The sequence below is a fragment of the Mus caroli genome, unplaced genomic scaffold (genome assembly GCF_978045245.1).
Source record: "Mus caroli unplaced genomic scaffold, Mus_caroli_1 scaffold_17, whole genome shotgun sequence".
Classification (NCBI taxonomy): domain Eukaryota; kingdom Metazoa; phylum Chordata; class Mammalia; order Rodentia; family Muridae; genus Mus; species Mus caroli.
This window is the reverse complement of record NW_028227272.1, coordinates 91963085-91981190: the sequence shown is the minus strand read 5'-3', so window position 1 is coordinate 91981190 and position 18106 is coordinate 91963085. Positions and strand designations below refer to the sequence as shown.

General features: G+C 44.2%; 1 protein-coding gene across 3 annotated transcripts in view; it reads left to right on the top strand.

Annotated features, from left to right (window-relative positions):
• Nucleotides 1–18106, top strand: part of Kcnj6 (potassium inwardly rectifying channel subfamily J member 6) — a 250871-nt gene that overhangs the window by 36170 nt on the left and 196595 nt on the right. For all 3 annotated transcript variants that reach the window (XM_029470725.2, XM_021185320.3, XM_021185319.2), the window contains exon 2: nt 17629–17677. In XM_029470725.2, coding sequence (XP_029326585.1) covers nt 17647–17677 — 31 coding nt within the window. In that variant the 5' untranslated portion in view covers nt 17629–17646. The remainder of the gene's footprint in view (nt 1–17628; nt 17678–18106) is intronic.

The window sequence follows — 18106 nt, the reverse complement described above, 5'->3', positions numbered from 1 at the left end:
TCCTCTTCTTTAACAAAACCCAGTGTGGTCTTTATTGGTTTTCATTTCAGCATTTCACTTGGGTATTTGATTTTGTCTTCCCAGTCATGTTTCATCATCTAGCTTTTTATTGTTTTGTTTTGTTTTTGCAATATTTTGAATTGGTTAAGGGATGGTTCCTCATCAATAAAGGCATCTCTTCCTGTGTCAGCAATCTGTGAGACCTGAGACTAACCAGAGAGGACTGAAGAGACCTGACACTAACCAGGGAGGGCTGAGGAGACCTGAGACTAACCAGGGAGGGCTGAGGAGACCTGAGACTAACCAGGGAAGGCTGAGGAGACCTGAGACTAACCAGGGAGGGCTGAGGAGACCTGAGACTAACCAGGGAGGGCTGAGGAGACCTGACACTAACCAGGGAGGGCTGAGGAGACCTGAGACTAACCAGGGAGGGCTGAGAAGACCTGAGACTAACCAGGGAGAGTTGAGGACATAGCTCAGCAAGTGAAGCACTTGCTGCAGAAGCCTGAAGACCTGAGTTCAGATCTCTGGAACCCATGTAAAGCCAGATCCAGAAGTATATATCTGAGGAGACTCTTCATTCATGAGCCAGCTAGCCTGTGTCTAGTGTATGCAGATGTGTATACCAGGGGTATGCCCAGAGTGTATGCCAAATCTGCCATAGATTTCTGGGCCTGAGCATCTTTGTGACCAAGTGCCTTTATCATAGACCTCGTCTGCTACTTGAAGCCTAGGCCTTCCCACTTCCACTACCCTGATGTGTAGACCTTCCCATTTCCCTGAGGTGTGGGCCTTCCCCAGTTCCATCTCAGTGAAGGTTCTGTGCTAGGAAGATGCTCAGTCAGTAAAGAAGACCTGAGTTCAAACCCTAGAAACCATATAAAAAGTTGGGCATGATGGTGTGTGCCTGTAATCCCAGGAATGGCAAGAAGGAAAATGGAGAAAGACAGATCCCTAGAACTCATGGGCTAGCCTGGCCTATGTGTTAAACTTCTAGACAAATGAGAGACCCTGTTTCAAAAGAGAAGTAGAAGGTGCCTAAAAACTAATACCTAAGATTGTCCTCTGACCTACACACACACACAAGCATATGCACACTTACATACATGTATGCACACATGTACACACATATACACATGCATGCATACACAACCACACATGTATACACATGTATACCTACACACATGTATACATGCAAACACACACACACACACACATGTACACATATACATGTGCACACACATGCACACTCACATATGCACATACATCATATGCATACACACACACACACACACATGTACACATATACATGTGCACACACATGCACACTCACATATGCACATACATCATATGCATACACACACACACACACACACACACACACACGTACACACTTCCTTTCTTTGCCTCACAATCCTACAGTAAGATGACTCCATAGCAAGTGGTTTGAAGTAATGCATGCCTCTTGGATGGCACTTCAATGCATCTAAGCACTCTACCACAGGCACAGGCCATGAGTTTGCAGAATGTGGGATGTGACTCCACCCTGAACCTATCCAGAGTGTTAAATAGAGCACCATGACACCATGCCAGAAGGACCTATAATGGAAGGAAACCAATCAACTAGCGTTCCCTCTAAATCCCCAGCTTGACCACAAGTCTACCTAGGTAAGAGAAGGTGTTCACAGTCTCCAAAATCTCTAATTCTCTATAGTAGACTCAGAAGAAGGCCACAGTGCACATGGTGATGGACATTTTACCAAGATGCCCTGTAGTTCACAAAAGCCACCTTGTGTGCTCTTTTGCCCCCTCCTCCTTCTCCACCTCTGGCATTTGAGTTATTTCTGTATGTCAGGGTGTGTTCCCCATAAGTGCTTAAGTATATATCTCCCAAGACAGAGATAGCTCTTCTCCACATGGTTTGGAAATGCACCTTTTCCTCAGCCCTCACTTGCTTGTCTGTATAGAGACAGAACTAGGAACAGAGATACTGGCTTTGCCTAAAGCCAGAAGCATAAAATCGTAAACATGATCTGCATGAAAGAATGTCCAATAGGGAGAGGGCAAAAAAGGTTACTGCAGAAAGTCAAGATGGGGATGCTTGCTACCAGAAGGAAATGAAAGGGGTTGAACTGGTTGCTTCCTCAGGCACATCAATCCCAGCCCTTGGCATGACCAACCCCAGAATAACATATGATGATGCTCTTAAGACAAGTTCTGTGATGTTGAAGTTCAGAGATCCCAGAGAATAGCCAGAAAGTATCTGGGCCTGTCCCCTCCTGTCCACCCCCATTCCTCTGTCCATGACTGTATAACCAACAGTAAAGCAAGTGCCATCTGCCTCTGTGCCTAGTCCTGCAGAGCACAGAGCCTTAGGAAGGAATCTCTGCCTTGGGCTCCCTGGATTCTGCTCCATCCCCCTTCTCATCTGCCTTCTGCTGTCCTTAGGGAAAAGGAGTTGAACAGCTGCTGCCCAACATAGAGAGAGGCCCCAGGCTGTGCTTGGTCAATGGCCCACCTTACAGCTCATGATGAGGGAAGCCATTTTTCCTTTCCACTATGTATGTATCCAAAAATCAGAGGCCCTGGGATTGTCCACAAGACGGCTATTACGGGGAATCTGTGGTTTTATTAGACGCACCACATTTGGCAGAACAGGGTTCCATGGCTCAGCAGTACCAGGGAGAATCTCGTGAATACAGCAGGCTTATGCAATGACCGGTCCACAGGGAGAGAGGCTGCCCAGCAGATGCAGCCGTCCTGACTTCTGCCTTATGAATTGGAAGTTTATTGTTGGATTTCAGGTCTCATAAGGAAAGCTATTTTTCTGCTCCATTTAATCATGTGTTTATTTGGGTTTGGGGATCTGTCTAAATACCATCCGTGATGAAAATCCATCTTTAGTAATATAAAATCAGACCAATCTCTGATTCCCCATCCTCTGATTTTATATAGAAAGGTTCCAGAGTCAGTCAAACAATGTGGGGGTCATGAAGTTCTCCACAAGGAGAGAGAATATTGCAGGAAACTTCAGAAAATGCAAAATCTGGTCCTCACATTCCCTTACAGCCCTGGGTGAGAAAGGATACTTCCCACTGTAAAGTCTTTTGTATGAGTCTTCAAGTGAAGCTGTCCAAACTCAGGGAGATTGAGAGGGACAGAGTGCAAAGTGGGACAGATAAGGGGGGTAGAAGGCAGAGGGAAAATACACATTTTGATTTTCAGTTTATGATCCAAAACTGCGCTCTATATGATCCAATTCCTTTAGGTTGCCTATTATTTGTAATATATCCCATCATGTAGAAGCACTTGAAATAGAAGGTGTGTTCTGGCGCTGTTGGATGAATGCCACCGAGTCACCACTGTGGACATCCTGTTAGCTGAGAGAGCTGCTGAGTCACTGTGACACCACGGTTGATGTTCTCTCTAATGGTTCCAGCGATGGTTAAAAGCAATGTGTTGATGCTTTCGGTTACACTTATAAATTTTTCTGCTTCTGCTTACTATCAGCTTTTGTTCACCTATCTTAAAGTGCTGTTGTTGGACTGTATCCATCCGCTTGTGACTGTGTTTCCTTGGTTGACAGAGCCTCTGATCTTACTAACTCATCTTGTCGAGTTGTGTCCGCTCTGCTCTGCTTTGCATTGTTGGAGTTCGTCAAAAGACCCTGACTCACAAAGACCACAGAGATCACCATCGCTGCAAAATGCATGAGGATTTTTATTATTCCAACATGTTGGGGACTCCCCTCTCATCACACAGGCCAGAGGAGAGACCGAGAAGAGAGAAATAACACACTTTTTATACCTTTGTAAGGGGCAGATTTGGACAACAGGGTTCTAATTGGTGTAGCAAGTAACCCTTTCAGGCATTGGTTGGTTTGTATAGTGACTAAGTAACCCTTTGGCCTAGTCCCTCACTTTGCTTGCCCCCATGGTGGGTTATTATGATTTGGTCAGCAAAGAAGTAATACCTTTTTAACTTATGGATCAGCTATTAACATCACAGTTATCAACATCAGGGGAATTCTAGCGACAGGGTCAGGGTGGTTTGTGGTTTTTAGTCAGAATTCAGTGTGGGGCGGGGGGTGGGCAGGAGAATTGCTAATTTGTTATGGTTATTTCTCTGAGAACAGCTAATGTTGTTTTGGCAGCTTGTAGGTTCAGTCATTTTGAGAGTCAGGGTTTCTCTGTGTAGCCCTGGCTGCACTGAAACTTGCTCTGTAGACCAGACTGGCTTCGAACTTAGATTCACCTGCCTCTGCCTCCCAAGTGCTAGGATTAAAGGCGTGCACCACCACCACCCAGTTTGTTTATATTCTTATGGTATGTAATTTTCAATAATTTTACTTTCAACCTACATCATAATAATATTTAAGTGGATTTCATTTAAACAGCTGTATTTCCAGCATAGAGATAGATTTTTTTTATTTATAAATTCTCCTAATCTCTGTCTTTAAATTGGCATGTTTAAACCATTTACACTTAATATAATTACTCGCATGTAAAAAACTAGTTATGCTATGTAATTTTTTTTACCTTGCTTTTTGTTGTTATCCCCTGAATCTGAATTTCTACTTCATCTGAATTTTTGTGGGCTACTTCAACATTTTTTTATAATTTAATTTTGACTTTTCTTCAGTGTTTTCGCATGTATTGCTGTCTTTATGCTTCCTAGTGGTTTCTCTGAACATGGCACTCTCTATACTAAGTTACCTGTTGCTGATGGTATTTTTACCAACTCAAGGGAAGTGTGGAAACTTAGGTCCCTTTACATCTGTTTTCCTTCTACAAATTTTGGGTGTCAACACATGCACTGAGAACCAAATCAGACCACACTTTAACTTGTTCGTCAACCATCGAACATATAAACCTGAAGAAGTCAGAAAGGACTTTGTGTTTATCTGTGTATTAGCTCTATCTACATCTTCTGTACTTGTGGGATGTTTCAAGAAATTCTTATTTAATCATTTTCTTTCTATTTAGGCAACTGTTTCTTTGAGGATAAGCCTCCTGGTGGTGAATTCTCTTTGTTTTCCTTCATCTTAGAATGCTTGTATTTAACTTAGGAAGGATATTCTTGCTAGTTGTACTAATTGACTTTCTCATTGCTATGCCAAAATTCTGGGCAGAACTAGTATTAAGGGGGAAGTGTTTATTTTGGCGCAGGGAATCCAGGGTTTCCATCCATCTCCAAGAAGCACAGGGAGAGAGAAAATGCTTTCTCTCTTTTTCTCTTTTAGTCAATTCTGACTTCAAGTTTCTACATTCAGGATACATCTTCAACATCTTAGCTAATCTCCAAAAAAGTATATTCATGGCCCCACCCAGACTCATGTTTGCTAATATCCTAGGCATGTTGAGATTAACAGTCATACTAAAAGAGAATAGAGAATCTAAATTAGCCTACTTCCTTCCAGTCCCTGTGGCTTCTTACAAATCCACTCTCATTTCAGTGACTTTTCCCTCACATTTGTGGCTCTTTTCAGACCTATTTTGGTTTTCAGTCACTTATGCTATGCCTTTGTGTCCATCACTTCGGGTTTTCTTGTTTGAGATTCACTTAGCTTCTTAAATCTACAAATTAACATTTTGTATAAAATTTGAGAAAGTTATATATGTTATTCCTTTGAACACTTTCAGCCCCACCCATGTCCCCTCCTGCTTTCTGATGATGTGTCAGCAATGGAAGATCTTCTGCAACAACCCCATATGAGCCTGATGGGTTGATAAATCCTCTTCATTTTCTTTCTTGCTGCTGATCAAACCTGGTAACTTCTATCATCAAGCTCGCTGCCTCTGTGTTCTGTCAGATCCATTGAGTCCTTTATTTTATTTTATTTACTGTAGTTTTCAATTCCAATTTTTCTATTCAGTTCTTCGCCTAGCCTCTAATGCCGCCACCCCAAGACCTACGATTTCTTCCTTGTGACTTCTTTTATCATTTGATCATGTCCATAGTTGTCTCAAAATGGCATACCTTAAACCCTCTCTCAGATGAATCTAAAAGCCATGTCATGGCTGTGTCTGAACTTGTCTTTTCTGATCTAATTTGAGCTTCCTGATTCCTGGTGTCAGAAGTGATCCTTTTTCTATTGAAACCTAGACATTTTGAGTGTTGTAAGATCCTGTATCAAGTCCTTGCTGTAATAGGTCTACTTTGAAACCACTCTGGTGGGTTAAGAGGGCCTCACCTCACTGGTCCCTGAGATACAACATCTGTTAATGGCAGACCTTCATCAGGGCTGGATGGGAACAAGGTCAGGCACATAGCTGGGCCTCCAGGGTATTGTGTGAACCGAGGCATGAAGGATACTTCGTTGTCTCTTTCCACTTGGTCTCCATCGACCCTCTGTGAATATAGCTTAACTGTGGGTTGAATAGGGTTAAGTAGTGGTAAATGTCCCAGCTCTACTCCATCCTAACACCACCTCAGTGTGGACAGACAAAGCCAACTCCTCATGTCAGATACAGTTAGATGTCCAGACTCCAGAATACTTAAGGAGTCACTCTAACCTTTGCAAGATGGAAATCCAGACTCCACAGTCTGCCCCTCAGAGGCTGGCATGGGTAGAAGTCTACCCTTCTTGTTTGACCTTAGCTTTAAACACAGATGCTGCTATTTTCTTTCCTAGTCAGAGTTAGATAAATTATTAGAAAAAATGCTTTGTTTTAAATTTCTGCTTTCTTGATCATTTGGCTGGAGACATCAAGGTCTTCTATATCCTGATGTATCTGAGATTATGGTGTCTGTAATGTCCAGTTCTGGGCAAACAAAGCAAAGAAGAAACCCAGAGAATCCATGCCCAGTGTCCTAGGTCACTATCTAGCCTGCTTCCTTCCCCTCACTTGTCAGAGCAATCTTATGTTAAAGAATAATGTCCAGAGTCAGGGATATACCTTGGTCAGTAAAGTGTTTCCCTTGCAAGCATCAGGATATAAGTTTAAGCCTCACTAATCCATGCTTCCTTTAAAACAAAAAAGAGTCAAGCCTGGAGAAGCAGGCTTATACACCCAGCTCTGAAGAGGCAGACACTGACAAGCCTTGTAGCTTGTTAGCCAGCCTAATCTACTTTGTGAGTTCAGGATACTAGAGAGACTCTGTCTCAAAAACAGGATTGATTTTACCTGAAGAAAGACAGCCAACCTTTCCACCTGGATTTTACATGCATGAGCACATGTGTACCTACATGAATATGTACATACACACAAACTAAATCAGTTAAAGACATAACGGCCAGAGTTTTTAACTTCCTCTTGCTGAGAGAGATGGGGAGAAGTATCTTGTCTTCCCGAATGCTTAAATCAATTTAAAATTAAGAAGTTAATCATAAATAGAAAAAAATAAAGAAGCCATAGAGTAATAAAAGAGAGTGGGGTGCTGTTCCCCCATTTTTAGGGATCCCTGCTACTGAGAACCAATTACTGGGTGCTTAGTAATAGGGTCACCTTCCCTCCCTGCCCTCCACTACCTTAACACAAGTTCAGGCTGAAAGCACATGGAAGGAAGCACAAGAAAATGATACAGTTTCCACCCATGAATTTCCCTCAATCTTCAACTCCAGTAAATGTTATATTTGCTCCTGGAGAAATTGTCAAAGTATCATTTTGAAAACATTCCTCCTACTGTGGGTCTTTCATGACTACCGCTGTACCAGCACAGCTGAGAAAATCAGACCTTTCTCATGTTTCACCTCTCTGCATCTGCTCCGAACCGGCTCCCTGGATGATTCCACTCACCAGGGCTTCCGTGGCAGTCCATCATGGCTTCTGTGCCAATATCCTGGCAGTGACTGGCCCCAGAGTGGCCTGGCTTAGGATGGAGTCTCTGTTACGTTCCACTGGTTTCTCTGTCCTCTGAGCATTGGGGCAGCTTCAGTAAGGTTCCCCAATATTAAATAGACTTGAATTTCACCATCAGCTCAATCTCTTCTCAGAAATCTGATCACAACCTTCCAAACACTTGTGCCTTAACAGACTTAGGCAGGTTGGGTAGATGAATGAATGAGTGAATGAATTAATTAATGAATGAAAAACTCTCGTTCACTACTATAACCAACGTGTTCTTGAAGGGAAACATGGAAACTCTCCCTCATCAGCACACCACAGCCTTGTGGGAAATCTGAAACCTTCTTGCCAGTGAGGATTACTGTAGAAGTTTAAAGATGAAGCTAATTAAGAACCGAGGGTACCAGTGTATCTTCAGGAGGCGTTCTACTGTAACACTAGCTGTAGGCAAACCAAGCATTCTGGTGACCATCATTTGCATCACCTTGGGACCACAGTGACTGCTTAAGCCGGGCCAGGCTGTGGGCCAGGTGGCTGTTCCCTAAACATCCCTTTTATGCCAAAGGAGGCCACTGTGCTAACTTTCACTATCCCCCCTCACCACATCAACACTACCCACACCATCTCTCTGCAACAAAGTAACGCCACACAAACAAAAGCAAAGAACTCAAGGCTTGCCCTCCCAAAGTCTCAGGCAGAAAAAGACTGAGTTGATACACCAGGTTTCTCCTGGGATTCAACTCTGACACTTGAATCCTGGAATTCTGGGGAGAGACCTTAGGACATGTGCATCTCAGGACCAGGAGCGCCTGTCTGGGAAAAGGACAGTGGTGATCGTGTCCAGGGTTTTTGGGACTTGCCTCTCCAGGTATCCTCACAGCTCTCTGTCAGGCTCAGGGCCTGCTGTAAAGAAAACTGCTTGGTGGGGCTTGGGTAATGATGCTCACCCGGGGATTTACCTTCCTGGTAAATCTAGGAAGACAGAATGAGCTACTCATCAGTATGCCAAGAAGCCATCTACCTTGAGGAGATTCCAGGGACTCGCCTGAAGTTTACCAAACACACTGGGATGGTGTTCAAGTTTGGTCCCCAGGGAGGATGCCTGCAGAAAAAGAACTTTGAGAACTTAGAGTAGGAGGTAGCTGTTAAGGCACCCAGCAGTTTCGAAAAGTCTCTGTTCCTCTTAGTGGGATCTCATGGCATCAAATAAACTTCCTACAGTGGTTCTCTAAATCTGCCCTTCCTGTCACAAACTAGGAGCGAGGACTGCCAACCCAGTCAGGTTCTCAGCTGTGCTTTTACTAAGTTCAGCCTCATCCTGAATATCAGGCTGGGTTTACTGTGGTAAAACACCCTGTTCCTTCAGAGTAGTAGCAGGGACCATCTGACCAACCAGGCCACAGTGATGATGCCAGAGGGGACCAAGCAGGGCATTCATAGGTTACGGTCCTAATAAGGGATGTGGTATGAGGTTGTTCTTTCTGTTTTGTTTTGTTTTGTTTTGGCAAGGAGGGTCATGTCACCAAAAGTTCCCTGTCTTGGTTAGGGTTTTGCTGCTGTGAACAGACACCATGACCAAGGCAACTCTTATAAGGACAACATTTAATTGGGGCTGGCTTGCAGGTTCAGAGGTTCAGTCCACTATCATCACGGCAGGAACATGGCAGCATCCAGTCTAGTATGGTGCAGAAGGAGCTGAGAGTTCTTCATCTTCATCTGAAGGCTGCTAGCAGAATACTGACTTCCAGGCAGCTAGGACTAGGGTATTAAAGCCCCTGCCCACAGTGACACACCTACTCCAACAGGGTCACACCTCCTAATAGTGCCACTCCCTGGGCCAAGCATATACAAAACCATCATATACACTGTATGTCCTAACCAGTAAAAGCTTTACCTCTGTCTTCAAATAACTTCCCCCCCCTCCACATTTTCACCCCAAATCATGAAATTCTGAGGTTGCCTTAGGGGTCTTTGTACAGTTAAATTTGCTTTAAGTGGTATATAAAATCACAAAACTGTATAGATTTATGTAGTACCATGTGGTGTTTGATATGTGTGTACACTGCGTGATGCTTAAATCAGGGAAAACACATCTATCTCCCCAAACAGCGATCATTTCTTTACATTAAACTTTTGGAATGCTTCCTTCTGGCTTTTGAAATGCAGAGAACATTATCATTATCGACACCCCGCGGCTCAATAGCACATCGGAACTCGCTCCAATCGACAGGTTAGCAGGTTTTAACTGAGTCTAACGGCAAACGTGAGCCAACTTTCTGCCTGTAAATGCTTCATTCTCTACACCCCTGTATCATTTGGCATCAAGGAAAGCACTGCACCCCATGTCACCAGCCACTTCCCTTGGCTCATGAAGAACACCAAGGAGCTTGCCCAGGTTCTGGCCTTGGCTGTCGGCCACCTCTCTCCTTTCTCTCAGTCCCGAGCACCAGAGTGTTAGTGTCTCACCTCAACTTGAGTCGAGATTTTCTGAGCTAGCCCCTTCTGAGCTACCCACTCCCCTCCAGGAAGGAGTATTCAATTCAGAAAGCATTCAGGAAATAACTGCATGGCAATCTCTGTTTATAGTGTTAGATTCTAAATACATATTGTCCCCAAATGGTCATAACACGATGGCCAACCATTGCCATTAGTTCTGCATGAGGCAGAGTTGGCTAGTGGTTCTTAGATGCTTGAGCCCGCATCTCTCAGGACAGACTCACAGCCACGTCAATGATGCCACAAGCAAAGAGCACTCGACTGGATGCCTACCTGAGGATGTCCCTCATTCCACGTGTGTTCTAGTGACTTGCATAGCCTCAGGCCAGAACAGGAAGTGAGGAAGAGCCAGGGGACATCACAAGAACATTTGTAAACCACCTCCCTCCCCCGAGACACACACACCACCAAGTCCATAGCAGGAGGCTTGAGACCCTGTGTAAACCTGGGGATGGGGTCTATTTGGAGATAAGAGTTTACAGAATGGCGCTACCACCTCCCACCTTGCAGAAATGTTCCTTTGCGGGCTTGTAATTTGAAAGGGAGATCACAGTTTTCTGGTGAGTGTGAGCACAGTTTAGAAAGATATAAATATCTGAGATGCAAATGTGATTGGTTCAAAATATATCAGACTGAATGAGCCTCTCCTTCAGTCTTTAAAGCCTGCTTCAGGGTGGTGGCAGGTGGAGAGGGTATGGCATATGCGGGGTACAGCCACCCCAGCCCTGGGGATGACAGTGTCCCAAGCAGCAGAAGCAGCTCCTCCACCCACTGAAAGCTCTATTCTATAAGTGCCATCTCTCTTCCCCTACCCTACACACACACACACACACACCAAACATAAATTCACACATATGCACATATGCATGCATATACATATCATACCCCCCCAATCACACATACACACATCACACATACATACACAGACGACACTCACATACACATGCAAACACACAAATCATGCATATATATGTATATATATGAGTATATATATATATACTCACCCATACACACACATAACCCACACACACACATCTTACATACACATACACACTCATAGACATGCACACATGCATGCACAAACATAACACACTCATCACATCACACACACATACCACACACATACATGCACATATCACACTCACATACATCACACAAACACATACATACACACACATGCACATGAAAATACATGCATATACACACATGCATTCACACTCATACACATGCATACACACATTCACACATAATCACACAAATCACACACATGTGCACATGTACACACACATCCCACATTCACATATATACACACAACATACAATCACACATAGATCCGTATACACACACCACACACATGCATATACATATCACACATATTTGTGACACACACATATATACACATATATACATACACATATACACATGCACACACAGATACATATACACATGCATTCATGCACACATTCACACATACCACACATACTCATATACACATGCACACATATACTCACATACATGCATACACACACACAATCACATAGCAACCACTGAGCCTTTGTTGACTTCCGGGCATGTCAGAGAGAATGGCATCAGACAGAGCATTAAATACTCATTACCCCTTAGAATCACAGCTTCAGCAGGGAGTCTGATGCAACTCTATCAACATGGGGAGATTTCCTTCAGCATCAGTGACGAGTTTGGTTCAAACACGCCATAATGTTTCCACTTAACTCTAACATCTGTATTGCTCCACACAATGTAGAACACCACTGCAGGAGGCTGCCTTCAGAGCTGGAAGGCCCAGCCCTCCTGAGCAGTACACCACGTCCCAGAACCTGGTGTTTGTTTTGGTGGGTTGGGTGAGTTATGGAGTCACTCTCCTGGTGAGTCTACCCTGTGGGGCTGGCAGTCTTAGGTCTGGATGCTTTGTACAAATGGCGGAGTCAGTATTTGTTCTCAGATATGAAAGCAGCCACAACTCCAGCTTTTACACGGTATCTGAGGGATTGGGATTGGGGACACATGGGACTCTAACCCCTCAGGGTGTTTGTGCCCACAGTCCAGTGTGCTTTATAACTGGCCTTTAGATGAGGGCATCCACATGCCACATGTTCCCGCTTACACAGAAGATGCTGAAATGTCCACCATAACTTAGTAAATGACTAAGAAGCAGTCAAGCCAAGACACAAGCCCCTCTTCCTCCAGGCTTCCAAACTCCCTCATTCAAATTTGCTTCTTCACACTGTTTCCCTGCCCCCCCAGCCAGACACACAAGTAAACAGGAATGCTGCTGCGCACGCAGTGTAAACTGTTCTTGGACAAGGAAGGTTCCCCCATCCTTGGCTTTCTTTCTATTTGGAAGGAGACGCTGAGATGGAGGATGACCTCCAGTGCAAAGCCCTTGGCTCCCCACGGGAAGACACTGCACAGGAAAGTCCCTGGCACACCAGGGCTTTGTCTGTTCACCTTAAAAGGTAGTCAAAATTAGAAGCAAATCACCACTGAGTCTGGCATCCCCTTCCCAGGACTGCAGTGGAGCTTGGACAGGATCTGTGTTCAGCAAACCACCATTTTTTTTTCTGGACATGTTTTTATTTAGCTCATCTTTGATGTTTAAAAATATTTTCTTATTAATTCTTAAGAGAATTTCAAATCATTTATTTTGATCACATTTACCTGAACTCCCCATCTGTCTCAGTCAGGGTTTTACTACTGTGAACAGACACTATGACCAAGGCAACTCTTATAAGAACAACATTTAATTGGGGCTGGCTTACAGGTTCAGAGGTTCAGTACATTATCATCAAGGTGGGAGCATGGCTGCATCCTGGAAGGCATGGTGCAGGAGGAGCTGAGAGTTCTATGTCTTGATCTGAAGGCCTCTAGGAGAAGACTGACTTCCAGGCAGCTAGGATGGGGGTCTTAAAGCCCACATCCACAGTGTCACACCTTCTCCAACAAGGACACACCTTCTAATAGTGTCACTCCCTGGGCTGAGCATATACAAACCATCACAGTGACTAAGTCACGTTTTTGGTTTGGGGGTGGGGGGTGGGGGTTGTGAGGAGGGGAACATGATTTAAAACCAACCTTCAGTGTTGAGGGTAGAGGAAGGTAAGACAGCACTGAGAAGACTGCAAGTGGAAAGGTCGGATGTAGGCTGAGTGCCTCCCTCGCTGGGTAGGGAAGAGAGAGGAAGTGGAATGCTCCCTCTCCTGGCAAGGCCCACTCTCTCCTGGGTTTAGTTTTATCAGCTGCCATCTCTGTGGGGCTGGACTTGATCATTGCTAACAAAACATCTCCCAGTTTTGCTGGGCTGTATTTCAGAATCTCTTCCCAGTAATGCAAATCCGACAACCAGGAAGCCATTTACTATGGAGGGAGCCTTGGCTTAGGATGTGGAATGCTTACTTGGGACCAGGAATGGAGTGTGCATGCTGTATTGGGTCCACATGCCATGTAATTGCAAACATCAACTTTCTGATAATGAGGGAAGGCCATAAGGAGTTTAAAGACATGCAGCGGAGTGACTAAACTACTTACCCCAAAACATATGTCGTGATTTCCACTGTACGTTATGCTATAGATGAGTCAGTCTGAGATAGCTAAATTTAGGATTTTTACAGACCCCTCCTCTCACGATGTCAGAGCTTCCCTTTAACTACAGATGAGAGGGAAAATGAGCTCCAAGGACCTCCCATCAGGAAAACCAAGAGTCCAAAACATGGCAGGCAGCCTTGTAGTGAGAAGAGAGGCAGTCACACACCAGAAAACAGATCAACCTGGAGAGAATGCTTAAGGACAGAATGCCCAGAATCTGGGAATCTGAGTGTCTATGTGGTTTTAGTTAGGGTTTCTACTGCTGTGAAATTAATAATAATAATAATAATAATAATAATAATAATAAATAGAAATCAAAAGCAACGTGAGGAGGAAAGGGTTTATTTCATTTATAGCTTGTAGTTCATGGTCCAGAAAAGTAATGGCAGGAACTCAAGGCAGAAGCTGATGTTGGAAGCCATGGAGGAGGACTGCTCACTGAATGTCTCCTCACAGCTTGCTCAGCCTGCTCTCTGATTGCACCCATGGCCACCAGCTCAGGGTTGGCACTGCCTACAGTGAGCTGGACCTTTCCACTTACCTTTGTCCCTAAAGACTCTAACTTGTTGACATAAAAACTACCCAGTATCCTATGTTATGCTGGGGGTCTCCCCTCTGGGTCAGGCAGAAGGAAATAGTGATCCAAATGAGGCCTGAGGAATTGGAGCCAGGACATAAAGAAGAGATAAGTCAAGGAAACCAACTCAGCAAGCAGGGCGTGAGGAGGGGTCAGATGCCAAAGCCGTGAAGTGAAGCCAAACCTCGGTAGCTGGAGGTGCCTGCATTGCCACAGCCTGCTCAGGCCCCCGGATCCCAGACGCTGTCAGGTTGCACACTGAGTATGCGTGATCTGAACCAGTGTGGTCATTACAGGTTCCTCTCATCCAGGGCACTTGTGTGTGGGGCAGGACACTCAACATGCTAATTATTGGTGTCACTAGATAAACTAGGATGGTCTAGGTGTCTTAAACAAAAGGCAGTGTTTGCCTTCATTTTTACAAATGCAGTTTGTGTGACCCGAGAACCCTGTTTCCACTCAATCAAGCACTCCTTCCTTCCTTCCTTCCTTCCTTCCTTCCTTCCTTCCTTCCTTCCTTCCTTCCTTCCTTCCTTTCTTCCTTCCTTCCTTTCTTTCTTTCTTTCTTTCTTTCTTTCTTTCTTTCTTTCTTTCTTTCTTTCTAATTCTCATAATTCTCTTGCCACCATTTTCTTTTTTTAATTATATATTTTCTTTATTTACATTTCAAATGTTATCTGCTTTCCTGATTTCCCCTCTGAAAACCCCCTATCCCCTCCTGCCCGCCCTTCTCACCAACCAACCCATTCCTGCTTCCTGGTCCTGGCATTCCGCTAACCGGGGCATCGAACCTTCCCAGGACCAAGGGCCTCTCCTCCCATTGATGACTGACAAGGCCGTCCTCTGCTGCATATGTGGCTAGAACCATGTGTACTCTTTGATTGGTGGTTTAGACCCTGGGAACTCTGGGGATAGTGGTTAGTTAGTATTGTTCTTCCTATGGGGCTGTAAACCCCTTCAGCTCCTTGGGTCCTTTCTCTAGCTCCTCCATTGGGGACCCTGTGCTCAGTCCAATGGTTGGCTGAGAGCATCCACCTCTGTATTTGTCAGGCACTGGCAGGGCCTCTCAGGAGACAGCCATATCAGGCTCCTGTCAGAAAGCTCTTGTTGGCATCCACAGTAGTGTCTGGGTTTGGTGACTGTATATGGGATGGATCCCCAGGTGGGGCAGTCTCTGGATGGCCTTTCTTTCCTTCAGTCTCTCAAACACACCTTTCAGAGATACCTCCCAGAGTAGGAATGGCACTGAGGAAGGGTGAATAATGGTTTTGCAGACTGTGCTGTGAAACCTGAGCCGGCAGGATGTGTCTCAGGTCTTAGCCAAGTAGCTTCCATATGCTCAGCAGTCTATGAAGCTGGCCATGGGGACAAGAATGCCACCCTGTCTCTAAGAACACAAATGTTGATGTCAGTGGAGCTGACGTGGTAGCATAAGCCAAGAGTCCATGGTTTATAAGCAAACAAATAGCCAAGAAAAAAATGTCAAAGCTGGAGGGTAGAGTGTGTGTATCATGGGCGAGCTGGCAGGCATGGGAGGAAAAGGGCAGCCTTGCACACTAGTAAATACTGCTTCACGTGGGCTCATGGAGCAAGATGCAATGCTTGTTGTGACACTCTATAAAATAGCAAAACAGAAGTGAATAAACGACATGGGGAAGGAATACATCCATATAAATAAATTAAATGGACATTTTTCTGCCCGCCCCCAGGATGAAAGCCACAACATTACTAATGATGTAGTCTTTTACTGACTTGGGAAGATGTGTGCCTGATGTTCAAGGCTTGGTGGCTAAAAGCACCAGGTACATTGTGCTGACATTTACAACACCATTTTTCCATGTCAGTAAAGAAGCATAGATACAGAAGTGGGGCTAGAGGACCAGGAAAATGGACCAATGGGTAAAGTCAAACACAACAATCCTAGCATTCCAAAGGAAAGAGGAGGGGTGGAGTCAGGAGAATCCCCAGAGGCTCATCAGCCAGTTCACCTGGGGATGCAGTGTCTCAAAGGAGGTAAGGACATCCACTTGAGGTTCTCCCCCAACTTTCACATGCCCACCAGGGTGCATAGTTTCCCATCCACACACACATGCCTACACACACACACACACACACACACACATACACACACATACACACACACATGCTTATATACACACACATGCCCATACACATACACACATTCTCAAACACAAACACATGCCCATACACACACACACATGCCCATACACACATACATGCCTCCCCACACACACACTTGAATCCACATACATAACCATCCTTCCACACCTGTTGATAATAGCTAGAACACACTCACTTGTGTCCCTGTGACTATGTCCAGGCATGGATTACAGTAGCCTTCTGTATTTTATGGTGTAAGTGTCCTAGCCTCAGAACCAGACAGACATGTCTACAGAGGACTGAAATCAACGTCACCCATGCTTGCTTACTGCTTATATTAGGAACTGAAGAAGTAAAGGAAACCAACGTCATTTGAAGAAATAGGAGAGAGCATCTCTGGGAAGGGGCTATTCTCAACAGTCCCAAAGTCGTCTTCTTCTTCTTCTTCTTCTTCTTTTTTTTTAATTAGGGCAGAGCCGGTCTCTTCGTGGATCAGCTTGGCTCTAGGACTTGATGGGTTATAACCTATATCTGGTTGAAGCAAAATGTTTTCAGCTCAAAATAGATAAGGTTAGAGAGCCATCAAACAAACACAATGACTTTCAGAAAACTCTAAAGGAATCCAAAAGGTAAGACAAAGGAAGATGCATAAAATCTATCTAGTTTTTTGGAAACTAAATGACTACGAAAATATCAGCTCTAAAAATACCGAAAAAGAAAAAATAAAAAGGATTCTATGAGGGAAAATAAAGAACAAAAATTTGGCATATGAATGTCAAAACTCCAGTGTCAAAGAGGTTTTGAAAACTGGTCGTGCGTCACCAATTATATATATCCAAGATCAGTGTGACAGCCGCTCACTGCCAAGAGCAATGGGGAGGTTTTTTAATGCCCTAAAAATCCTCTTTTCAGTGACTCTTTGGTAACAGTGCTGCAATATAACTGACCTAGGAAAAAGAAAGCAAGAGAGGTGGCTGCAACTGACTGTTGCATCTTGTCATGTCTAAGACACATTGTATATAATTGTCTTTTCTTCTCGCCTCCCAGGAAAAGCACAAAGAAGAAATGACAATGGCCAAGTTAACTGAATCCATGAGTGAGTACCTTGAAATTTATTATTTACTTTCGGTTTTGAATGGAGAAATGCAAAATCATGCTAAGACCAAATCCTGCTATGACTGTCTGCTTCATGCTTATTTTTAATTCCTGGGAAATCAAAGGTCTATCTGCATCCTATCAGGGTTGCTTTATGCAAAACTCAAAATTCCACTTGGTTGGGATCAAGCTTCAAGACTAAAAATGTTGCCCAATCATGGAGCTAAAGAATAGAAATGGATTTGTTCTGTGTTACTGCTTTTGGAGTTGGGAATCCACGATAATTTTAGCCTGACTTGTCAGAGATTTTACCCAAGTTGGATGAAGTTTTATGTGTGCCTGTTCCATGGGCTGGACGGTATAAAAAAGAAGAAGGAATGCTGAGTCACGGTTAAAGCGATTGGGTATCATTCAGTTTCTCTGAGTCATG